General features: G+C 34.9%; 1 protein-coding gene across 8 annotated transcripts in view; it reads right to left on the reverse strand.

The window, feature by feature from the left end:
• OXR1 (oxidation resistance 1) overlaps positions 1–27,226 on the reverse strand; it is a 302,119-nt gene that overhangs the window by 54,800 nt on the left and 220,093 nt on the right. For 4 of the 8 annotated variants that reach the window (XM_014562929.2, XM_032467912.1, XM_014562928.2 and 1 more), the window contains 3 exons: positions 7,905–7,987; positions 6,099–6,206; positions 4,314–4,427 (listed from right to left, as the gene is read on the reverse strand). In XM_014562929.2, coding sequence (XP_014418415.1) covers positions 4,314–4,427; positions 6,099–6,206; positions 7,905–7,987 — 305 coding nt within the window. Of the gene's footprint in view, positions 1–4,313; positions 4,428–6,098; positions 6,207–7,904; positions 7,988–15,192; positions 15,323–16,782; positions 17,109–27,226 lie in introns of those variants that run through there. The other 4 variants (XM_032467911.1, XM_032467910.1, XM_032467914.1 and 1 more) reach the window with 3 other exon arrangements.

Raw genomic sequence — 27,226 nt, forward strand, 5'->3', positions numbered from 1 at the left:
TAGACAAAATCAGTAAAGCTGGTAATACCAGAGGAGGGTCCCCTTAATCCAATTTAACTGGTTTCCTTACATGAAGAGGAGACCACTATGTAAAGACACAAACACACAGGGAGAAGACAGTCATGTGACTACAAAGGCAGAAACTGAAGTGATATGTCTAACAAGACAAGGAATGACAAGGACTGCCAGCGAACACCATTATGCCAGAAGAGGCAAGAAAGGATGCTCTCCCACAGGGGCATAACCCTGCCAACAGCTTGATTCTTTCCAGATGTGGTCTCCAGAACTGATTTAAATCCATTTTGTGATCCTTTGTCATAGCAGCCCTAGGAAACTAATACAAGGAAGTAATAATTTTTAAGTTACACAAACAGAAGCACAATATATTAAAAAGTCCAGAAAATCTTAAATATTGAAAGTATAGGAGAAAAGAAAGCAATGCTTCTCTTCACCTTTTAATCATTTTAACAATACTTCTGAATTGTCTGCTTTACTTTTATTTTTGCTTTGGTAAGCAAAAATTTCCTACATTACTTCCAGATAGTTCTTTACTACAAATTTTCTAGTTTCTACTATTTTTGACATATGTATTTTAGTTTTTGATCGAATGTCTCTGTCACAGAGAATCTGATTTGTACTGCTAATCCTCACCATTTCGTCAATAGGGCAGTTCAAAGGTAGTTAAAAACACAACACAAAACCTGGATGCGGGCTGTCAGGGTTTAAATCTCAGCTCTACCATTCATTAACTAGGGGGTCTTGTGTAAATTACTCATTCTCTCTATGCCTCAGTTTCCTCATTAATACATGCATAGGAAGTACTTTTTAAGTATTAATAGTAACTGTAGCAGCATAATTGTCTATGCTTAAAAAAGAAGCTTTTAGTGTGCCTAAACTATTAATATTTTATATATTTTTTCTTGTAAGAATTTCTAGGTCTTCTATAGATCTTTCAATAGTATTTTTTTCAAAATTGTATTTTCTAACCACTGTGAAATATAATTTCAAAATTATGCTTTCTTACATTATAAGTACTCTACTTTCCTTATTATCTCTTAGAGTATACAAAACAGCGTTTTATATTAAAGAGAATACAACTATCTGCTATCCCATCCTTCAGTGGAGTATATTAACATAAGCAGAAATAAAACTATTTAAAATTATTTCACTTTTCCACATCACTTATTTTAAACATTTTTCCTCTGAATTTCATTCTGAATATATCACACTAGTGGTTCTAATCTAAAATGGCATTAGCATAATAAGTAAATTTAGAGTGCAGAGAGGAGAAACCAAAGGAGACAAACTAAAAAAAAAAGGTTCTATATTTACAAAAGAATGTTAGATTAAAAGAATCTTACAAAATGATGATAATGCAAAAGTGGCAGCTCACAATGATTAAATATTATCTTTTGGGGTTGAGTCTAATTATTTACTAAGAAATAGTAGTTTCTGACTTGTCAATTTCCAGCTATGAAGTGTAATACAAAATGCAGGCTCTGGACTCAGACTACCTGAATTGAAATCCTAATTCAGCCACTAGCAAATTGAGTGATGGACACAAATTACTTAACTTCTCTCCCTCCATTTCCTCATCTGTAAAATAAGAACTGTATCTTACTTTACTGGAATATACAGATGGCACCCAATTTGAGTGATTTTAGGAGAATTTAATAATGGAACTATTCACAAAGGTACACAGCGTGTACAAAAAATCAGGGCAAACAACAGAGGCTTCATTATCTATGGCCCACAGGCCCAAAGACGTAAGGGAAAGAGAGAGCCTAAACCTAGAGACAGAGAGGGCTCTGTGGAAAGGGCCATCTGATAAGAGAGGAGCTGCTGGAGAATGCAGCCACTCTGGCATGACCCTGCAGGAAGTGAGCTAGGAGAATAAATATACCCCTACTCGTTCCTCTCGTCTTCTGCCAATGCTCTTGAAAGACCAACACCAACAGAAATAAAAGGTCAAGGGAGCCCCTTAATGAACTCTAACACCCAAAGGGGACAGAAGAGTGTAGAATGCATCTAGAAGGAAAAACGAAGACAGCCAAGCCAGGTGCTTGTCTCATAAGATTGAAGTTAGGAAAAGAAAATTCTTTTAAATTGCTTAGAATTTAACCTGATACATGGTATATTTTAGCTCTTTAGCATGTTACTCTCACTTTGGTTCAACCTTCTATGTTCATCAATATATGATAAAAGGGGGGGATTGTTTGACTCTGATAATTCTCAAAGATCATGTTTTACGTAAAAATAAAATATTAAAAAAAAAACCCCATTGAGATCCTTTATGCTAACAAAGCCAGGAACATAACATTTTTAGCCTTACAAGTAAGCCATTACAAAGAAAACATTCAGGAAACCAATTAGAATATTAGAAATATAAACTCTTGACAATTTCTAGGAAAAACATATAGTAATACCAATAAATATTATTTGAATACAAATATAAATTATATCTAATAAAGCGTAAGATCTTTGCTTCTAAGGAACTTATACAGAGAATAGGAGACAAATATTTGAGATACTGTATATGGAAACTTATAGGGTACTATTATCTTAAAGTCCAGTAATAAAAATATTTCCAGGTAAAAAAAGATACAACTAAAGTTTATAAAATTACTGTGCAAAAGAATTATTTCTAACTATTTCCCACAATCAGCAGGTGATAGCTATCGAGGTAAAGGGAACTTCAAGAACTTTTATGTTTCTTACCTTTTACCTAGATCCATTTCAGGGAGAAAGATTTCATTCATATAACTGGTCATATTAGAGGCCATTTGGGGCCATCTTTGACAGCAGTGAGTCACTGACAGTTAAAAAGTCATTCATCTGACTTTATTATTCTCTTCTCCTCTTTCACCAACATGGCAAAAGTGAAGAAGACAGCATTTTCAAGTCTCCCTTGAACTGCTGTTCAGCACTCTTTGATCTTTATGCTTTCAATAAAGCCATTTGGTAGGCAGATTTGGGTTAAAGCAGAGGAACAGAAAAGGACCCCACAAATTTCTAGTCAGGCAAGATACTGTAGTTTAGCTTTTCACAATTCTGCTCCAGGGTTTGGAACACAAGCTAAATTAACCCAAGGCTACATTGCTCTCCTTTGTCACTGCCTGTTCTAAGTACATCTCTTTGTAAGCCCCACAGGAAAACGGCATGGCCACGTTCAAAAAGGTATTCCTGCAACATTTGGTCCAGTAATAGATCATGAGAACCTGACTTCCATTCTCATCAATGATAAGAATAAATTTAATACATTCCTTTCATGTGACTGCATTCTAAAATACAGTGTTGTTATTTTTTATAAAAATAAGATACTGACAAATAAAATTTGAAAAACACCCTACTTCTTTCTCTCTTTCTCTGTCTCACACATACAAACACACAGAAAAAAGTCCATAGGCAAGGATAAAAAAAGTTATCAATAATATCATGTCCTTTACTCCATAAAAGAATTGAAACTAGTCTAATACTCAAACTTTGAAACTAACAATGCCTAATAATTTATAGTCAAATTAACAATAATTTGTGTTTCGTTACCAATTTGCCATCTGGTATCCTAAACTTTGAGTACAAACTGGGGCAGAGAAGAGGATGTCTCTTAAAGTCAGCACAGCAACACAGAAGAATTTTCCACAGGAGTCTAGCCAGTTAATGGAGCAACAGCATTTTACATGAAAACCTAATCATCAGATCATTATGAAAATGGGAAATTATGGCTAGTATTTACACAGGAAAGGCACAAAGATCATAATTCCTTTCAGAGATTTTAATCAAAATTATTAAAGTTTTGTTCCTTGGAATTCATTTGTAAAATGTAACTTATATAGAATATTCATTCCTTAAAAATGCTAGACAAGTTAATCCACTATCAGTTACTTTGAATTAATATTCTGAAGAATGACTAAGATGATAATAATTTTTTAAAAGTCAGTGTGTCAAAAATGAATGCAATAGTTTTCAGTATTATATAAATATTTATAGAAACTGAAATAAAAATCAAATTGGACATGGACTTCCTATCATGCTACATTTGTTTGTTAGGTAAAACTCCTTAGTTAAATTATTATATGAAATTTATAAGAAGGCTGATGAATATCTTTGGACCACTACCACCACCAATAGTAAGTCAATTTAAGTGGTCTAATTTAATAAAGAATATTCCATTTTAAAAACTGGAATTTACAAATTTAATTAACAAAACAAAAAGGTAAAATTTCACTCGAACCATAGTCAAAGTAGGATTAAAAATATGTTATATACATATACAGTGACATTGCCAGATAGCTTTTAAAAGTAGGGAAACTTACAGTGGTCTTATCAAATTCTGCCTCAGATGATGTTGGTGACAGAGGACTTATGGGGCTTAAAGATGGAGAGCTCTCAACACTGGAGACATATTCAGGATCAGGAACATATAAAACCTGTAAGAAAATATTCACATGAAGATTTAGTCAAACTAAAATATTAGTAATCAGATGGTGTTCTCTAAGCAAGTACCATTAACAACCTTCAGAAATAAATTTAAAATATTAAAACCTTCAGATTAAAAGAATTATTATCAAAATAACTATAACAAAGTAAAAAAAGATATTTAAATTTAATTTAGACAAATTTGATAATACATACTTTAGGCAACAGTGAGGGGAAAAAAACAATTCTTATACATTACAGGTGCTCCTCTTAAAGGGCAATCTGGCAACAGCTAGAAAAACTTAAAAATGCAGATAACCTTTAACTGAGCCATTTTACGTCTAGGACTTTACTCTATAGCTATACTTACATATAAATAAAAAGAGACAGAAACAGGAGTGTTCCCTACAGCAAAGTTTACAATAGCAAAAAAGTAGAAAGTCTAAAGCTTGCTGTGCCCAGTTAAGCCATAACACAGGAACACTTCATTTTACTGTGTGTCACCTTGCTGCGCTTTGCAGATAATGCATTTTTTTTTACAAATTAAAGGCCTGTGGCAACCCTGTGTTGAGCAAAGCGATCACTGTCATTTTTCTGACTGCATTTGCTCACTTCGTGTCTCTGTGTTACATTTTGGTAATTCTTATAGTATTTCAAACTTTTTTATTATTATTATATTTGCTATGGAGATCTGTGATCAGTGACTACTGCAAAAAGATTATGATTCACTGAAGGCTCAGATGATAGTTAGCATTTTTCAGCAATAAAGTATTTTTAAATTAAGGTATGTATTTTTCTAAAGACATAATGCCACTGCATACTTAATGGACTACAGAATAGCGCAAATGTAACTTTCATATACACTGGGAAACCAAAAAATTCTGTTATTCACTTTAACTGTGAAATTTGCTTTACTGCAGTGGTCACAATGTTTCCAAGCATGCCTGTATATTAATACAGTGCAACAATCTACATACATGAAAAAGTCTGAGATTAAGTTGTGCTTAAATAGAACATTTTCCCAGAATCAGAGTTAAATTAAAAAAAAAAAAAGGCTAAAATATTTTTGGAAGAAGATAATAAACTGGTAACTGTGGTTGCTTCTGGAAAAGGAAACTAAGTCTGAGATAACTTTCCTTTTAAAAGTGTGAATTTTCTGTCATGTACATGTACTGCTTTGAATATTTTAAAAGGTCTTTAAAACTATTTCAAAAATCAATTCACAATTATTTTCAATATGTATTAAGAAAAATTTGCATGAGTATAAGTGAAGTTACTTTTCTCTTCTAGAGTCAATATGATTCATTCAAAGCAAGCATAAAATTATTTTCCTTAAATTTTCTGTATTCAGTGAGAGGGGTGGCAAGGGATAGACTGGGAGTTCGAGATTTGTAGATACTGACAGGTATGCATAGAATAGATAAATAAGTTTACACTGTATAGCACAGGGAAATATATTTAAGATCTTGTAGTAGCTAATGGTGAAAAAGAATATGAAAATGAATATATGTATATTCATGTATGACTGAAAAATTGTGCTGTACACCAGAAATTGACACAACATTGTAAACTGGCTGTAACTCAATAAAAAAATTTTTTTTGTATTATTAACTATATTTCAATGGATACTTTCTGTTTTACAACTGAATGCTTCTAACCATCAATGCATTAAAAAAAGATACCTGTCCAGTAACAACTGCTCGGGAGAATAACTTATTTAACTGAACAAGTTCGTTGGGTGTTGTATCAAATTTCAGGGCTATACTATTCAAAGAATCCCTTGATTCAACCTGTTTAAAAGAAAAAAAAATAATCTGTTAAAACAGAAAAATTGAATTATGAGGACCAATTTTACATTTGATTAATAAGTAGTATTTCCATCTTGGAGATAGGATAGCTTGAGAAATTTTCTGATTGTTAACAAAGTGTCTCACCTATTATGATACAGAGTATATACTTTATCGTAATACATCACAATTACATTGCCTCTATTTCAAGCAATTTCAAAATACAAAATAAAACTTATAAAACACAAACAAATGATTTTTATTTTACAAAGGCCCTAAAATCAACATATTGTTCACTGAAATAGTTTCTAAAATATGTAACTTCTAGAAACTGCTTTAGCATAGTATTCCTATATTAATTAAAATGCTATTTCTAATGATCTTTATGTATGTAATCTATTATTTAAATGTACAAATTAGAAAACATATTGGAACCAAAGCTGAGGAATCTGTTTCTGAATCACTGGTATATTCTGCTGATCATATTTATAGAAATCCTAAATCATAGGATTTTACAAATTATCATGAAAGAAAAAGAAAAGAAGTTTTGACCAGTGAACATATTCCTTTGGCATTCCTGATACATAAAGCATTATGAGAGCTCTGCAGAGAATAAAATGAAGTACAACTAAGTGGTTTTAGTGCACAAGAGAGTTACAATTGAGTCAGAAAATAAGTAAGACAAAAAAGGTTATATAAAAGACAAAGGGCAATTTAAATGAAACAACAGATGTGACGAAAGTTAGGAGTACAGACAGAGCTCCATATTTGCTCCAAATTGTCCAGGAAATACTTTATAGAAAATATTTAAAGCTAAATCTTGAAGAAGGGGTAGGAATTTGAGAAGTAGACAGAAGGGAAAGAACTTTCAAAGTGAAGAGAACAGAACTGACATATTAGGACACAGAAAAGTACAAAATACATTTGTGGGATACTGTCTCTTCCTCCTAAACCATCAAGAGTATACACATGAATTTGGGATTTTAGGAAGGCTAGTAACGAGGGTTAAATTTCAAAAAGAGGATGGGACTGAAAAGGCATTCTGAATTAGGCTGTAAGACTCGGAAAATCAGGAAAAGCAGATACATATGTGGTGGTAAAAAAACACAATAAATACATATTTTTCTTTAATGGTCTTGTAAAACCAAATTGATGCCAAAAGACATGGTTTAATAATCTAGTTCTGCTCTCTTCCTCTGTGCAAACTTTCTCACCTATGCAATGATATGATCTCTCATCTATCTTATTTAGATAAATGTATGCAAAAGCTCTCTGTAAAAAAAATTTTTTTGCAGTAACATATGGAAGTTTACAAACTACATTCATATTATCACACATTTGATCTCACAATGATCCTATTATATGGGGTAATGAAAGTAAATATTTTCCAAAAAGCCTAACCTAATAAAAAGTACTGTAGCACAGGAACTTTGACTCCCAGTAAATTATCATCTTATTAAATTAAATTTGCTAGAATAATTATCTTTACATCACACTTAATAAAATTACTCTTTAAGGAAAAAAATCCTAAAATGCAATTAAGAACTGAAGTATTATTATTAATACAACAGTTATTGAAAATGAAGTACAGATTTTTGAAAGAAGGCAATTAACAACTCTTGTCTTATTTATAAATAAAGAATGTTTCAAATAAGACTATTACAAAGAGAAATCAGCTCTTTAAAAAACAAATTAACTTACCGTATACTCAATAGTCCCTTTGGGTTTCTGAAAAGACATTCGTCTCCCATCTTTCTTATCTAGGGTCTTCTTTTGGCCAGTGTCTGGGGAAAAAAAAAAGGATGTAAAACTCTTATTAAATTCATTTTCCTTTCAAAGATGTCAAGGACTGCTAAATAGAGCTCAGGCAGACATCTACTAGACTCACTAGTAATACAGGTTGCTATCTAGAATTCTCTGCTCTAAAACATGACCAAGTGTCAAAAAAAGTAAATGTCTTTCCTCCCTGCTTGCTTTACAAATTGACCAGTAAGAAACATTATAAAACTGGAAGTCAGTTCAAAACATAATGCATAAAGGAAGTTACTAAAAACTAAATAAAGGACCATATCTTTCAATATATCTAACCTGATAGTAAGAAACTATATTTGAAGATTTATTATTATTATTATAATTAACCAAACCAAATCTGAAATATGTAACATTAATCCTCACATAAGAAAATGTCTCTACTTCTATAATAATATAGTCTTCCCTATGGAATAATATTAAATTACTGAATTCCTTATATATAACATGTAGTAGGTTAAGATACTCCTTCACATATAAACACACTTCTGTGCATTTCATTTCAGATAAATGCCAACTATTTTTCACTTATCAAGACATTTCACTTGAACACCAAGTTTATGGTATCTGTTTCAGTTTAAATTTTGCCTTAGCGTTAACCTTCTCATTATACTTCATGTAGCAAAGATTGCAGTGAATTGATAAAATGTCACTCCTCTCAATCTAAACAATCTTAAATAAAATCAATCTCTAAACAACTAATTAAAAGCTCAAAACTGAGTAAGATAGTACCACAGCAAAATGCTATATTCACCCTTAATTATTACAATATTAAGGCAATAATTTTCTAAGAAAGATTAGTTCTACCTAAGCATAAATGATCTAGAAAACATCTATTTCCTTGTTCTCCTTTTATTCAATTTTAATTGACATTTGACCATAGTAGAGTTTGTTTATATTACCTAATTAGCTCAGTTGAATGACTAGTTCTAATGAAACATTACCAATAATAATATTAATAATCAAGTCTGAATTCTCCAAAAATCAGTTAGCTCTGTAACACGTAAAAAGAATGTCCTAAAATCTTCCTGATCACCCAAGCTAACCCAAGCCACTGTTATTAGTCACACAGCATCTTGTCTCTTTTACAGTATCTGACAGTTTTTCTAATCTCTTCCACTAAACTGCCAACTACAAAACACCTTGCTTGATTTGTTCCACAATGCCTCCTCAGTGCCTAACAGAGCCTGACACATCATGACAAGCATCCAATTAGAATGAATTAATGTTTTGAAGCAACAACTTGAACTGTACATAATTTAGTCATTTTTAATAAAGAAAAGTAAACAAAGTAAAAAATATATACATACAGAGCTCCTAATTTTATATCCTAAATATCTAAAGAACTCTTAAAAACTGAGGGAGAAAAAAGATGAAAATTCAGATGGAAACACAGGCAAAAGATATGATCATATAATTCACAAGAGAAGGTAAAAGTGACCCTTAAACATAAAAAATGTGTTCCATCTAACTTATAATTAGAAAAATGAAATTTAAACTACACTGGGATACCATTTCTCACCTATCACTTTACTAAAATTCAAAAGCTGACTACAGACTGGCTGCAGAAAGAGACATTCTTCTACATTTATGGTGGAAATGTAAAATGGTACCGTTCTTAGGGAAAAACATGTATTATTTTTGCTTATCACTATATTGTTAATTTTTTCTTCATTGAACAGAATATATTTAAATCTGATTTTTTGTGATAAAACATTAAAATTATTTTAAATTTTAAACAGTAATTCATTTCTGCTATTTCATAAACAGCAGAGAGAGCCAAAAACACTTTCCTCATTTTGCAACTTAAACTTTTTAAGCAATGCAAAATACAGTTCTGGATTACTTTTAACTAATAGTATATATCCCTTCTTAATTGATTTTAGGAGTAAGTATTTGTCTACATTTACTTTCCCTAATAGTAGTTTTTCAATCTGTGTTTCATAATATCCTAAGAGTTCATTAAACATTTAAAAAATGAAATTTGCAACTGTTGGATCATTTTCAAAAGTTCACCATGGAGTGCAGCTCACAGCAAGAAAACTAATATACTAGCTTTCTGCAGTTTAAAGTTTGAAACAAACTGAAAGTATTCACTTTAATAATTTAATAGTATAAAATATACTATAATGATTTTACCTATTATAAAAATAGTTCTAAAACTATTTTAATAACCAATATTAAAACATGTGTTCATAAATTTAAGTACCAGAGCACAACGAGATACATTGATCATTCTCTTCTACTAGTAAGAAAATAGAATCACAATATTTGAGGATTGAAAAGTGCTCACAGCTGTTACCTAGTCCAGTCTCTTACATGGTAAATTTATAATACCCTTTTAAAGACAGTTGTTAGCAAATATGACTCAAGACTGGGAGTATGGAAAGAAGAGGTCCTGCACTTCCTCACAAAAGTTACTACTATTTAGAAATGCACATATATTTCTGATTTATCTGACAATCAAAATAATAGTTAACATTTATCAAGTGCCTAGTATATTGCCAGGCACTGTCTAACCACTTAACATTCATTACATTACCTAATTCATCAACGTTATAAAGTGGGTATCCTTATTATCCCCACTTTACAACTGAGAAAACCAAGGCACAATTTTGGTTATCACAATGGGGGAGTATTACAGGCATCTAGTGGGTAGGGGTCATACTAAACATTGTGTCCTAAATAATACACATAACAGTCCCCCACAAAAATAATTATGTCACAAAATATCAATACTGTTGAGGTTGAGAAACCATGCTATATAGTCAGCACCTAGTAGTATATATGACACACAGTAGATGTTTGCTAAATATCTGATAGATAAATGAATATTCTTTCTCAAGCATATAAACATGCCTTGCTTTCAGGAACTTTTCATTGTAACCTCAGTTTTTCTATGGTCTCAATTCCACCCGGAAGTTGGCATACAATTTAAATGTGCATATCTTTTCTTAACCTGAGTCATAACACAAGTACGTGCTCAAAGTACTTGTAAATGGAGGGGAAAAAAAGAAACAAAACCCAAAAAACCCTGCTAAACTCATCAAGATGCAGTAATTTGACTGAAACATTATTAAGCAAAAAAGTCAATGGTTTTTAACCCTACCTACACATCAGAGCCACCTGAGAAAGTTAAAACTGGTTGCAGTCCTAAATTTAACAGATTATGATTTATGATATCTTTGGTTATTGCCAAACTTTAGAGTTCTCATGGTATGGTGGGGCCTTGCCATCAGAATCGAAAAAAATCTGCCCAGGGAATTCTAATACACTGCCAGTGTTGGGACTCACTACTGTAGAACAATACTGTCCAAAGAAACTTTCTGCAATAACAGAACTGATTTATATCTGCATTGTCTGCCATGGCAGCCACTAGCATTGTGGCTTTTGAGTACTTGAAATAGAACTAGTGAGAGAGAAAACTGAATTTTCAATTTAATTTTCATTTAAAGTCATTTAAACTAAAACAGTTTCATGTGCCTAGCTGCTACCACCCTGGACAACGTTGATATAGAATCTAAACCCAGATTCCTCAATTCAGTTGTTCACTCATCACATTTCAGAAAGTGCTCAACAGCCACATCTGCCCAGTGGCTGCTATACTGGGCAAGACAATATAGAATACTTCCATCACTGGAGAAAATTCTATTAGACTCTCCAGAAAATCCAAAATCTTGACTATATGATCTAAAATCTATAGTTTATAACCTAGCACCTACCCTTCAGTTAAGACAAACTATCAGATAAGTGCATATTTAGATTAATTCCTTTCACCCTGTACAGACTTGATTTACTAATTTGTATTCTGTTACTACACCACTGAACTACATTAAAGCATGGTGTTAAAAAATAGCTTTTGAAATTAGAATCTGTTATTTACCATAAAGATGGTGAGGCTACTTCTTGTTATATTAGAATTCCATGAGAATTTTTTCTTTTTATTCTCACAATCAGGGAAAGTTATATTTCTCTTGCCTGTGTAAACAACAGGTTTATCTTTATCTTAGTGACACTGATTTATGTCTGATCATATTTCTCTTTTTTCATTGATTGCTAGAAAACAAAGACAAATTTTTGGCCTTTCTCTAATACATTAATTTGACCTTAAAACATGCCCCTTTTTGGTATTAACATCATTCATTCATTCGTTCAACAAAATGTATCAAGAGCCTCTTAATTTAAATTTGCTAATGGCCATGAGGGGAGCCTTTATATACAGAAAAAACTTTGCAGTTACTCTGCTTTTTAATTGTTTGATTTACTGACAGACAAATATATATACCCTAGTTTTCCCTTAAGCCTTCAACTATAAAGTATATTCTATTTATAAGTCTAGTAAATTTTAACACACTTTCTAAGGTGCTTTTGATATTTAATCAACTCAAACAAAAAACCAGACTAAATATCCTTAAATAATCCTATTTATGAACTTGAGTAAGTAAAATCTCTCACATATACTAACTTGCATTTATAAATTTACTATATTCTATTTAAAACACTTTAATTGCCTCTAACAAGAAAATCTTTCTAAAAACTTAACTCTAGTAAATACAATAAAAGTTTAAATATAAGGAATGTTAAGTTCTCTTAAACATTCCAATAGTTTCTAAATTTAGCCAAATACTTGCACCTTTAACCTTAAAATCACTCAAAAAAAAATTACACAAGTATTCATTTTAGATTTGTAAGACTAGTTTGTACTCTAATAGGCCTAATTCTCTGAAATACAACAAATATTTTAAAGACCAAATACACTGATTATTCCTAAAGTTAATACAAAAATATTAATCCCAATCTTTTAAAAAATTTCATCATTTCTGTATTCACTTCTAACCTCATCATGGATAAAAGACTTAGCCACTAAGGAAAACAGAGATTCTCAAAGTGTGGCACTTGAGAACTTGTTAGAAATGCAAACTATCGGGCCTGACTCAGAAGCACCGACTCACACACGCTAGTTGGAGAGGTCCAACATTTTTCACAAGCCTTTCAGGTGATTTTGAGGCACACTAATGCTTGAGAATCACTGCTTTATTGTAGCTTCCACTACTCAGTGGCAGTTTTGTACTAAAATACAGATAATATAAAACTTGAGTTCAGCCATCCTGAGATATGAAGCAATTCTAAAATAGGCAAATCTACTTCATGCTTGAAAACCAATGGACTACGGGAACAACATGAACTCAAACTTAGTAGGAGTTACCATAAGAGCAGAGGCAGGTTGTCTTCAAGAAGAGATTCTTCTCTCTGGCCCATCTTAGGAAATGAGACTAAGACTGCAGAATTCTAGGGTTATCTTCTTTCATGACAGTGAGGTTTTTTTTTTTTTTTTTTAATATTACAACAATTGGTACAACAAGTCCTTTAGAGGCATTTGGTCTTCCCTGGGTTCTACATAAATTACTACCTAACTGTTCCAGATACTCTGCATCTGCAATTTCCAACGTAAAACACATCAAAGTTTTCTAACACCTTCATTGGATTTTGCATTTTCAGTTTAATCATTTTAATATCCTCCTGACTCTAAAGAGATTTCAATGACAATTCATCCTATCCTTTACATAATTTAACTTGTTTTAACTAACATCATACCTGATAGAATTCCGCATTCCTCTCACATTTTTCCCCTGTGTGACAGGGTCAGAACTCTTAGAAATATGAAGATATCACTCGAATGGATTCTATATCCCTTATTTCTCTGCCTGGCCCAGTTTCTTCATCAGGAAAACGGCATAAGAATAGTACCTATCTTACAGAGTTGTTATTAGGATTAAATAAATGTATTTGCTAGTGTCTGCCCCATAGAAAATGTTTTTATCAGCACTGATTCTTGTTGCTATTTCTCAGAAAGATATCATTTTTAACTGCAAAAAGTAAATGAAAAGAAAATTTAAATAAGAATGAGATATGTTTAAAGTATGCTGTAACCAACTGGGAAAACAGCTGACATAATAGGGCTGTTTATGATAAAAACTATATTACACTTAAGTTGAGACTCTTAACATGTTAAATGAATCTGCTTTCTTAGTTATTGCCATGTGATCTAGTAAAGTGAATACTTTTATACACTACCCGATATAGGTTATGGTCATGCCTCCAAACAAGAGCTATACTCAAGTTCCAAAAATCTTTTTTGAGACAGAACATATTTTATTCTTTAAGCAGGAACAAAAATTGTATCATAAGATGTTTTCTTTGTAATTGTTATTAACTAGAGTAGTTGTGATTAGCTCCTTAATGTGTCTAAGGCCCAATTATGGTTTTCCTTGAGGGGACTCTAATGTTGGAGTCAGCAAGCACTGAAAGCTAGTAAGAGCAAAAGCAGCCACCGTGGAGGGGAGTAAAGGCATCAGTTAGCGTTCACAGTCCCATGAGTGGTTTGCTTATCTACAGACTGAAATCAGAAACATATGACCAAAGTTTTATCTGGTCTATCCTTAAACTGTCAATGGTAAAGCTATTTTATCAACATCATTACTGATCATGAAACAGTGAGGAGCAAGATCACCAAGAAACGGAGTCCTGAAATGCAGCCAATCTACAAGTGTGTAAGTGCACAAGATACACTGCTACACCAGTCAGTTTAAAGAACTAAAAGAATGGTGACAGACAACAGGGAACTTAAGCAGCTGTTATAAAAATCCAAAATAAGGGCAGTCACAAGCAGAAAGGGCGGAAGAAATCCTTCAAACAGACTAACTCATTCTGAAGGACACAAATACAGAGAAAAACCCTATAGCCAAACCTGTCTGGTAGGAGCTGTAAAAAAAGTCTTCATCTCAGGCAAGGGATGTCAGGCAAATTAGTGAGAACCCTTTTTTTTTTTTTGTTACCTGTATATACACATGTTGCCTCTCAAAGGAGTCAATTTAGGAAGTTATATTTATTTTAAGAATGGTTCGGGGTGATCGAATTATTTCTGAGGCACTCATTTCTTGAACTACCTTCAGAACTCTCTGGGCATAATTTTATAGACTTACAATGTTTTTACCTCCAAATGCTATTTTCTAGCTTTACCACCCATCATTTTCACTAATTCTATTCCAAATGAAAAAGAGCTTGAGAGGTGAGAACGTCTGAGATCATCCGATCAACATCATTTACAGATAAGAAAATATAGGCTTAGAGATTAAGTAACTTGTACAAATTCTTTCAGCAACTTAACGCTAGGATTTACCTTCCCACACGACTGTAGTCATAACTAGGACATCACAAGGCCTCTTTGACTTGTGTCACACATTTGGGGGCATCATGAATATTAAAAAATGTGCCATGAATTCATAATGCAGCTTCAACAGAAGAGGGATTTGTATAGTATTTTGAAGTTGCAACTCTGAAAAAGAGTGTCAGATATAGCAGTGTGCTCAATAAATGTTTTTGAATGAATTAATCAAATGTATATGTTTGGGCATATTTATAAAAATATTGATCATATCCCCTCCTGGTTAAGTTATACCACATACTTCTGAATTCTTCAACTGCCTAGAGGCTGGCCACATTTCAATTGCTTTTCAATAGACAAAAGACGACTCATTAAAAAAAAAAAAGAAAACACCAAAAAACAAACAAACAAAAAAACCCTTTATTCAAACACTTTAAAGTTATAGTCCTCATCCCTGGTCCCACCTTTAAGAGGATTCTGCATCTGGTTAATGTCCTTCAAAGCAGAAACAGTATCCCTTTTTATTTTCTAATTCCATAAACAGAAATTGTGAAGACAAAATATTTTATGTAATATGAAGAAAAATTAATAAAAGGGGTCATCCTAAAATTAAACTTTAATATCCAAGTTCCTTCAAAGCTGAAATATTACACATCTACACACACAGATCAGTAGAGGTCCTCACTGTTTCAGAGCTTTAAGGTGAATGACAGGATGTGCTGTTATGGATAGACTTTATATTCTTTGTACTTTTCTCTATTTTCTAAACTCCTTAATGCTCATATATTTATTCTCGTAACACCAAAATGCATATTAAAACAGATAACAAAAATAAAATGTAAGTGACTAGGAGAGATCTCCCACTTAGTAACTCAGAGGAAGCCCAGGACACTGGAGAAGTTACCATATGCATTATGCCATTACTTTTTCAGCATGCGCTTAAAAAAAATTCCAGAAGATATCAATATCATGTCATTATACCCGATTTTTTTTTTAGGTACGGTACAACGTCACTGCGATGAAAGAAAACCAACATAACAGGCAGTAGAAATGGTAACTGAGAAAAGTTTCTAGGTTCTGCCACCTCAAGGCAACACGCAGCCTTTCAAAGTACACGACACAAAAATCCGCTGAGTTCCTGTGTAAGTGAAGCATTTTCTTTTCCGAAGTCGTATTAAGTGTTGATGCAAATTCTAACAGCTGACAAACATCAAATAAAAACAATGATCCAAACCAAAACCAAGCCGAGCTCGGTGTTCTTAATGATCTGGAAGATGAAAAGCACGGGCGTCATAATTGGTTCAACTGCCTCCCAGGGTGAGGGAAAAACGAAGGGACCGTACCCTTGAAAGAGTTGGCGGGGTTAAAAAAGCCGACTATAGGTGAAGAAAGCAGGAAGAGCAGGGCAGGAAGAGCTCCGACGCAGAGGGCAGAAAGTCTTCCGTCCCCAGAGCAGGGCGAGTCCTCCGCCCCGCCCCCCGCCCGCCGCCCCCCGCACACCTGCCAACGCCCGGCCCGCGCCCCCCGCACCCCGACGCAGCGCCGCCTCCCCCCAGCCCTCAGCCCGGGTCGGCCGCGCGGGACGCGAAGGAAGGCTGGGCTCACCAGGTCCCTCCGGGCTGGACGGCGCCGGGGGCCGGTGGGGCGGGGACCCGCACCCGGGGTCCCCCTGGGCAGGCTCCCTCAGGTAATCCTCGAAGCGCACCTGCCGGGCTTCGCCGCCACCCCCGAACCCCCACAGGCGGTTGGCTGTGCCCCGCAGAAGGCGCCCGCTCTTCCCCGTGAACGTGGTCAGGTAGTCCATGCTGCCGCGGGGCAGGCACCGAGGAGGCCGACAATTTCCGCCGCGGCGGCCGCTCGGTGCGCGCCCGCCCGCGCGTCCGACCCGACACGGGGGCGGCGGCTCCGCGCGCCTCACTGGAGTCGGGGAGGGGGAGGGGAAGTCCTAAGCTTGGCCCCGGGACGGACCATCCGGGAACTACGCGTCGGGGGAGCAGAAGCTGGACCAAAGTTTTGAAAAGTTTTTCTCATTGCTTCCGAACGCCAGTTAGGGGCCAAGCATAGTTTCTAGAGTACATACCTCATTTCTGAAACAGAGGCAGCCTCGAAAAGCTGGCGGCTTTTTAGCAAGCCCGCCCAGCCCTATCCTCTCTCCCCCACCCGCCCGACCCCAGTGGAGCAGGCCTGCCCCGCCCTACCCCGCCCCGCCCGGTCCCCACCGAACCGGACTTTCAGGACTGCGGGTGGAAAAGGGAGAAGGCCGAGCCTGGGGCCCGAGGGCAGAGCAGGGGATACGGATGGCCCAGGGGAGGCTTTGCTGGATTTTCAAAGTTTGGGGACCGAGGAGGGCAGTGTCAAAAAGTTTCTGTGTGTCAAAAAGTTTCTGTGAGTCTGTGTGTGTTAGAGGGAGGGGCACAATCCACATGAAACTTGGAGTTGAGGGGGGCGGTGGAGGAAGGAGGGAAAGGTTATTAGTTTTAAGGTAAAACTGCAGTCTTAGGCAACATAGTCCACTAGAAAAAATGTTTCTTAGGAAGCATTATGAGACCATCTTCGTACAATAAAGCATTAATCGTTATGTTCTAAGTTCGCTGTGGCATTATGAACTGATGTTAGAGTTTGACATTCCATGAATCTGGTCCTATAAGGTCAGGTAATTTGGGCTTTAGTGTACAACTTTATTATCCTTTAAGAGAAGAAAGAGCAGTGACACTTGACAGACATTCACCTGGTTTTGTTTCCTGTGAGATCTGGTTTTTCTCTTTCACATCTGTTTATATCTCTTTCAGTTTTTTCCACGCATTAAATAAACTCTTTCTTGGAATTACCGATTTGTTCATGTATTTGAAGAAAAGGTCTGAATTAGTTAGGAAGTTGAAGAACTAATCATAACAAATAATGGGTTCCAGAAAAAATCTTTCAGGAACTTAAGCTTTTTGCCAAAACAATAAAATTACTCGCCCCCCACCCTTTTAAAAAATTGTTTAATTTTCTTCCACACCATCACCATTTTCAGCTTACATTCTAACTCGGTTGGCCAAACTTCACCATTCTAACAATCAGCATCACCTTTATACAGCTAAACGTTTAGAATAAATGGGCTGCACCCCCAGAGTGCAGTTTACAGTATTTCTGAGTAAAGACCCAGGAATCTGCATATCCAGCAATCATCGATGTGTCATATGCTGCTTGGGAAAGCACTGCCCCAGACATCCTTCTGTACCTAACTAGGGACCCACTTGGTAGAATGGTAAGTGGCTCCTGGTTTTTCTAAGATTTCCATGTGAGAAGGGAGGAAGCATTATCATGCTTAGCACCACTTTCAAGATCTCAGGTTCGCTCAGTAAGCTTTAAAAATCGAATTTCAATGACTTTAATCCTGATGAACTAAACAGAAATTCTTTTCCTAAGATGTAGTTTACATCTTGGAAGTTGCCATTTAGTTTATGATAATCATATAAAAATAGTGGTTGAGTTTTTTATACCTGATTAAATCTGCACTTTTTTATCTAACCTTAGCAGAAACTTGTATTCTGCCAGTTCAAATACACGTTTTCAGGCAGTTAACCCAACAATTTTTCTGCTTCTACTTCATGGAAAGCTAGAGCTGCTGGAGAAAAATGTATAACCTTGATGATAAGTGCGTTACAAATTTTTATTTAAATTCAGCGAATGTCTCCAAAGTCCTTTTACTCATCTAATCAGCTTTTCTTTTTATTCTCCACATTTGTTGTCTGAACCATCACCATTCTCCTGAAGTTATCAAATTCATCACTTAAACATGTTACCTGGTCTCCTGCATGACTCAGATAATCACAGGCCATCAAATATGAACACTCTCAGTTTTCTTCCCTTTTTTTTTCTTTTTTTTTTTTTACACGGGGGGGGGGGCTTTTTCTTTTTAACCTACGATAAGCTCATCTACATATAGTTGCGTCAGAAGGAAATCCTTAATCTCATCCATGCCTCCCCTTCTCTAAATTAATTCTTGATCTTAGTCTGGGGTATGTTGTCCATGACTTGACCACCATATTATTCCACTCTTGTATTATTTTCTTCTCTCTCCACTCTAGTTTCTTCCTCCTTATCCTACCTATATCATCCACATAAATCCAAAAAAAAAAAAAAAAAAAGAGTCCGTATATACCATGTCTGCCTCCTCCAGCAACCCTTTGCCTTATTTTTAAAATAACTTTACTAACATATGATTTACAAACCATATAATTCATCTGTTAAAATGATACAATTCAATGGTTGTCAGCATATTTACACAGTTGTTAAACCATCACCCAAATCTAATTTTTGAACATTTCTATCACCACCAAAGGAAACCTCCTATCCATTTGTAGTCACTCCCCATTCACACCACAGGCATAGACAACCACTAATCTACTTTCTGTCTCAATGGATTTTCCTTTTATACATATTTCATATAAAAGGAATCATATAAATCTAGTCATTGGTTCCTGACTTCTTTCACTTAGCTTAATGCTTCTAAGGCTTACTCAGGTTATAGTATATATTAGTACATTATTCCTTTTTATTGCCAAATAATTTTATTATATGGATATATCACATTGTACTTACCATTTAAAAGTTGATGGACATTTGAATTGTTTCCACTTTTTGGCTATTATGAGTAATGTTGCTATGAACATCTATGTACAAAATTTTTATGACTGAATAATACTCCACTCTGTAGTATATCACATCTTCTGTATCCATTCATCCAATGATGTTTATTTAGGTTGTTTTCATGTCTTGGCTATTGTGAATAATACTGCAATCAACATGAAGGTGAAGATATCTCTTTGAGATGGTGATTTAATTTCCTTTGGCTATATACCCAGAAATGAAATTGCTGGATCATATGATATTTGTTTTTAATTTTTTGTGGAACATCCATACTGTTTTCCACAGTGGCTGCACCAGTTTACATTCCCACCAACAGTGAATGAAGGTACCCTTTTCTCCACATCCTTGGCAACACCTGTTGTATCTTGTCTTTTTGATAATAGCCATTCTAACAAGCATGAGGTGATCTCAGTGTGGTTTTGATTTGCACTTCCTTGATGATTAGTGATGCTGCTGAGCATCTTTTCATGTACCTGTTGGCCATTTGTATGCCTTCTTTGGAAAGTGTCCATCCAGGTCCTCCACTCATTTTTTAATTTGATTGGATTTTTTTTTTTTTTTTTTGCTATTGAGTTTTACAAATTCCATATATATTTTGGATAATAACCCCTTATCAGATAAGAGGTTTGCAAATATTTTCTCACATTCTTTAGGTTGACTTTTCATTTTGTTATTTTGCTGTGCAGAAACTTTTTACTTTTGATGTAGTTTCACTGGTTTATTTTTCCTTTTGTTTGTGCTTTTGGTGTCATATCCAGAAATCATTGCCAAGACTTTTCCCCTATGTTTTCTTCTAGGAGTTTTATGGTTTCAGGTCTTGGATTTGAGTTTCTAATCTGTTTCAAGTTAATTTTTGTGTATGATGTAAGATAGAGGTCAAATTTCATTCTTTTGCATGTGAATATCCAGTTTTCCCAATATCATTTATGAAAGAAACTGTATTATTGGCTATCCCTTTTCAAATATTAGTCGATGGTATATGCATTGTTTATTTCTGGGCTTTTAATTCTGTTCCACTGGACTATGTGTCTGTTTTTATGCCAGTATTCTACTATTTTGATTACTATGGTTTTGTAATAGATTTGAAATCGGGAAGTGTGATGCGTCAGCTTGGTTGTTCTTTCTCAGAAGTGCTTTGGCTGTTTGGAGTCTTGCAGTTTCATATGAGTTTTAGGATTGTTTGTTTATTTCTGTGAAAAATACCATTGGAATTTTGATAGGGGTTGCACTGAACATCTAGAACACTTCGGGTGGTATGGACATTTTAATAATATTAATTCTTCCAATTCATGAACACAGGTTACCTTTCCATTTACTTGTATCTTATTTGATTTCTTTCATCAATATCTTGTAGTTTTCAAAGTAGAGATCTTTCACATCCTTGGTTAAATTTATTCCTATTTTATTGTTTTGATGCTATTGTAAATGGGGTTGTGCTCTTTATTTCTTTTTCAAATAGTTCATTGCCAGCATATATGAATATAACTGATTTTCTATGTTGATTCATATCCTGCAACTTTATGAAATTTGTTTATTAATTCTAACAGTACTTTTATGAAGTCTTTAGGGTTTTCTATACAAGATCATATCACCTGTAATAGTACTTCCTTATAATTTGGATGACTTTTATTTCTTTGTCCTGTCTAAATGCTCTGGTTGGAACTCCTAGTATTATGTTGAATAGGAGTGGTGACAGTGGGGACCCTTGTATTCTTGATCTTAGAGGAAAAGCTTTCAGCTTTCACTGTTGAGTGTGATTTTAGCTGTGGGCTTATCATTAAATGGCATTTATTGTGTTGAGATGCATTCCTTCTATACCCAATTTTTTTGAGAGTTTTTGTCATGGAAGGATATTGAGTTTTGTCAAATGTTTCTTCTGTATCTATTGAGATGATCATATGACTTCTATCTTTCATTCCATTAACGTGGTGTATAACATTTATTGATTTGCATACGTTGAACCATTCTTGCATCCCAGGAATAAGTCCCAGTTGATCATGGTGTATGATCCTTTTAATGTGCTGCTGAAATCTGTTTGCTACTATTTTGTTAAGAATTTTTACATCTATATTCATCAGAGATATTACCCTATAGTTCTCTTTTCTTGCAGAGTCCTTATCTGGCTTTGGTATTAGGGTAATGCTGATCTTACAAAAAGAGTTTAAGAGTGTTCCATCCTCTTCAATTTTCTGGAAGAGTTTGAGAAGGAATGGTGTTAATTCTTATTTGTATGTTTGGTAGAATTCACCAGTGAAACCATCTGGTCCTGGCCCTTTCCTTTTGGGGATGTTTTTGATTACTGACTCAATCTTCTTATTCATTATTGGTATGTTCAGATTTTCTGTTTCTTTATGATGCAGTTTTAGTAGGTTGTATGTTTCTAGGAATTTATCCATTTCTCCTAGGTTATCCAATTTGTTGGCATGTACTTGTTCACAGTAGTCTCTTATGAACTTTTATACTTGTATGTTATCAGTTGTAATGTCTCCTCTTTCATTTCTGATTTTTAATTGGAATCTTCACCCTTTTTGTCTAAGTCCAGCTAAAAGTTGTCAATATTTTTCATCTTTTCAAAAACCAACACTTTGTTTTACTGATTTTTTTCTAATGTTTTTCTAGTCTCTATTTCATTTATCTGCTCTGATCTTTGTTATTTCCTTCCTCTGCTAACCTTAGACTAATGTTTGTTCTTCTTTTCTAGCTCCTTGGAGTATAAAGTTAGGTTGTTTATTTGAGAGCTTTCTTTTTCTTAATGTAGGAGTTTTTTGCTATTGAATTCCCTCTTAGTACTGATTTTTCTGTACCCAGTAAATTTTGGTATGTTCTATTTCCACTTCATTTGTTTCAAGATACTTTTTGATTTCCATTTTGATTTCTGCTCTGACCCACTGGTTATTCAGGAGTGAACTTGTTAATTTCCACATATTTGTGGATTTTCCAGTTTTCTTCCTTTTATTCATTTCTAGTTTCATACTATAATGATCATGAAAGATACTTGGTATAGTTTCAACCCTTCTATATTTGCTGAGACCTGTTTTGTTAACTAACATATGATCTATCCTAGAGAATGTTCCACGTGCACTTGAGAAGTATGTGTATTCTACTAGTGTTAATAAACACAATGCTCTGTATAGGTCTGTTAGGTCTATATACTATAAAGTATAGTTCAAAACCAGTGTTTCCTAATTGATTTTTTTGTCTGGCTCATCCACCTATTGTTGAAAATAGGGTATTGAAGTCCCCTACTATTATTGTATTTTGTCTACTTTCCACTTCAAATCTGTTAGTATTTTTTTTAATATATCTAGGTGAAGAATTCCTTTTAGCATTTTTTTATAAGGCAGGTCATAAATAAGCTTCTTATTTGTTTGGGAAAGTCTTTATCTCATCTTAACTTCTCAAGGACAAGTTTATCAATTCATGAAAATCATATGCTATTTACCTGGCAACTATTTTATGGGATAGGAATGTCAGAACTCAAATTTCTTAAGCAGAATCACTGATAGAATCAATAAAGTGGACTGACACTAAGCAAAGAGGTTTTGTAAGTGTTAAGAAACAGAGGAATGAATCTATTATTCACTTAGTACACCTGAATCTGTCAGTGAACCTAAAACCTGACTTTAGTAGATAGCCAAATTGGTTATCCTTGACATTAACCCTTTCTTTATTTAAATCCTTAGTGTTTCTTTATCCACGAAAAGGGTTATGCTAGCATTCAGATTCCTTATCTTATGAGACTCTCACCTGTGCCAAAAAGCCACAACAAGGAAGTATATTGGCAATTGTTTGGATAAAACCATGACCAAAGTACTGAAGAGTATATGATAAAAGATTTAATATGACCTTTCAATAGAATGGGAAAGGGCTTAATATTGAGTAAAAATAAATTTCCCTCTAGTAGATGCCAGTCCTGGATATAATCACTACAAACCCTACTTAAAACCAAGTAACCTTTTCTCAATTTGAGAACTGTCTAAAAAGTGGTACCTACTACACTTGTTAGAAATAACACATATAGGGAATCAGGGTAAGCAAAGACCCAGGGAATACCATCACTGAGAATTATAGTGGAAACTTCGGTCACAATAACTGACTTCAAATTAACATAGAACTGTTTCAGGACTATTTTTACATCCTCTCAAAGATAATAATTACATTTATAATATTACAGCCCAAATATTCTGTATCTAGAATGTGGCAGCTTCTGACTTTGGATCAGTTTCACTTGGTTCATTTAACAAATACCAAGAGATACTACTATTTATGTCTAAAGTTGTGAAAACTCAAAAGTCTTTAGGATCAACAGCCAATCAGGATCCCTAAAGAGGTGTGTTGTGTTATGATGACAAACACTGGCAGTCTTTCTCTGCAGGTTTCTTTCTCTGCCTCTGCTCTGTGTGAGGTTGTGGTAGAGTGTTTCTACAGGTGGGACAGCAATCCACAGCCATGCAGACCCTCTGTCTCTTTCTCTTTCTGGACTCTTCCTCTCCACCCTCATTCCACTTCTCCTCTCTTAACTCTATGTTAGGTTTTTACATGTTGCTGCAACTTCTTATTTCTGTTTATTGAATAGAATTTTGATATTTCATATTCTTAATCTAAAAAAGCTGATAAGTGAAACATTTAGACAAACAAGTAGTATATGAAAAGCTTTATTTTAATATATTATTTTAGGTATTAATAGTAAATATTTTAAGGTTATATAATATTTAGTTATATTTTTGGAGAGGTTTAAGGTTAGAATCTATTAGAAATAATTTCCCTATCTTTGCTCTGTATTTTTAAAAAAAGTATTAGAAATATGTAAATGTAAAAAGGAGAAGAGAAAAGCAGAACAATCTGGGAGAAACCTAAGCCTGTTGCTAGTTATTATTTTTATTCCAAAATGCCACTGTCTAGCTTCAATCTATAGCTGGTAATTAGATCGTTTTTGTTTTTGTTTTTCCTTGTTGTGGGGGCAGGTGGGGAGCTGAACCCTGGGCTCTATCAATACAAGACAAAATGAAGCACAGCAATAAACACAGAACCTGCTTACAAGTCCATTTATCTGTCTTAGAGAAAGTTCCGAGTGGCAATGCCATGTTCTCACCAACAGTCTACTTGTTTCAGCCATGGTACAAACTGATAAGTGCTGAGCATAACATTTCAAAGGAAGAGAATCTACTTCTCTTCCCGAAGTATATGGGGGGGTTCCCTGACTCCACATCTCCTCATCCCAAATTCCATTTGGGAGAGATGCTGATAATGCCAGATGAATCAGCCAAAATCCAGGCAGCATCATATAGGAAGAGAGATTCAAACCAGGACAATCAATCTTTAAATGATCCAGCACTAACCAGACTGGTTTAATTTTCAAAAGAGTCACACACCCTGGTCATTTTCGCCCACTGCAGCAGAAACATCAGTATAACCAGGTTCTGTGCTGCTCTAATAGGCATGAAGAAAAGTTTGACCACTTCCAGCCACCTCTCAAGAGAGAAGCACTCCCCACTTCCTACCCAGGGACTCCCATGGGTGCTGAGCTGGCTCTACAACCAACACCATCAGCAGCAGTGGCGTGAAAAACATTTAATGAACGAAGTGAACAAAGACTGGTTGGCAGCCACTTTGTGCCTCCCTTACTAGTTTTCTGGGAGTCAAGGAAGAGGTGGAGAGGAGATTCTTAAAACAGACAGAGACATTTACAGCAGCATTCATTGTTAGACTCTCAGATTGAGCTCGTGTTGCCAATACATTGCATGATACATAAACACATGCATTTATGTTTGCTCATTAAACCATATATGTTGTGTGACATGAAATCTCCCAGCCTTTAGTTTCTCTGCTCTTTAATCATCTCCAACACTGCAACCCCAGTAATCTCAAATCCACAGATCTAACTGTTGCCTTTCCTCTACTTTAAAAAACACTCTTTGTTCACAGCAGTAGCATACTGCTGATAATGCAAATCAGCTATGGAACATTATTAAGAATATGAATTTCCCAACTACACCCCAGCGATCCTGATTCCAGGGCTGTAGGGTGGGGCTAAGGAACCTGCATTTTTTGATTATGAGTCATGTTAGAGATCTAATTCTTATAGTTCTTCCAAATGTTTTGCATGTTTAGTTCATGTGAATCACACACTAACTTCTGAAATAGGGCCACAGACCAGTTTTGACAAACACAGAGCAGAAGTGATGTGTTTTACACTCACACGTGTAAAGAAACAGGCTCTGTTTAAAGCAGCCAATGTTCTACACTCCATATCTTCTACCCCTGCCTCAGCAACCTAGGATGATCCCTCTGCAGGTAGCACGGCTAGAGCCATCTCCAATAACCTGGATCCCTGAGGAACGATGTGGATCAGAGCCCTGCCCCACCAACTGCAACCTGAAATGGATATGTAACATGAGCGAGAACTAACTCAAGAAATAAACACTATTACAGTAAGCCACCGAGGTTTAGGGGTTCATCTGGCACCATAGCATAAGCTTCGCCAATACTGTCTGATCCAAGGGTTTGCAAATGCTTAATTTACATTTATTTTAAAAATATATTTCAAATTAATATACTGAAGACTACCTGATTTAGGTTGTCAAGTTAATGCATTTTGGTTTTTAGGCCTCTCTTGCCATTTCTCTACTCTGATAAGTATTCTCAGATTGCAAGACTAATTTATTAATTTATCATTTAAACTATGTATGTGAATTAGGATTTTCTTGACATTCTACAACCAAAAGCAGGCAAACCCACTAAAACACAAGGAGTAGAATGCTGGGATGCTAATGCTAAAAAGAAGCCATCCCTCACTCCAGTGTAAAACTTTAGTTTCACTCATATCAGCTGACTTCTCTCAATAAATGTCTTTATGAGCAGAAAAATTATAAATTTGAACTTGTAAAACATATGTCTGCTCATAAAATGTGATTTTTATGTTTTATGTACTGGCTTTAGGTAGACCTATATTAGAAAACATTTAAAAAGAATTGCTTTTGGAGCTACAAAGAATGTCTCAATTCTCTGTCACCTAATGCCCTTAACGTATTAATAGCAACCCTAATAAAGGGGCCTTGGTGTTTATCTAGTTGTCTCTTACTTTTATTAACTTATTAGCCAAGGCCTAGAGAAGTCAAGCAAGTCTCTCAAGTCTTGCAAGTCTCACACAGAAAAGAACAGAGCCAGAGGAACTCAAATTAGGGCTTTCCTGCCCGGAGGCTGGCTACGTAAGTGCTCCATCTTTGACTTCAGCCATTAATTGTGACTCTCAATTCACCCAAACATTTGTTGAAGTGGCATGGTGTCCCATAAAGTGTTTTCCAGGTATGCAAGCTAGGTCAAACTATTTTTGAAATGTAGTTTTCTTATCTGTGAAATAAGATTGAACAATACCTATCTTGTAGCCCTATTACAATTAGAAAGGATATGACAC

This window comes from Camelus ferus, chromosome 25 (genome assembly GCF_009834535.1).
Source record: "Camelus ferus isolate YT-003-E chromosome 25, BCGSAC_Cfer_1.0, whole genome shotgun sequence".
Lineage (NCBI taxonomy): Eukaryota > Metazoa > Chordata > Mammalia > Artiodactyla > Camelidae > Camelus > Camelus ferus.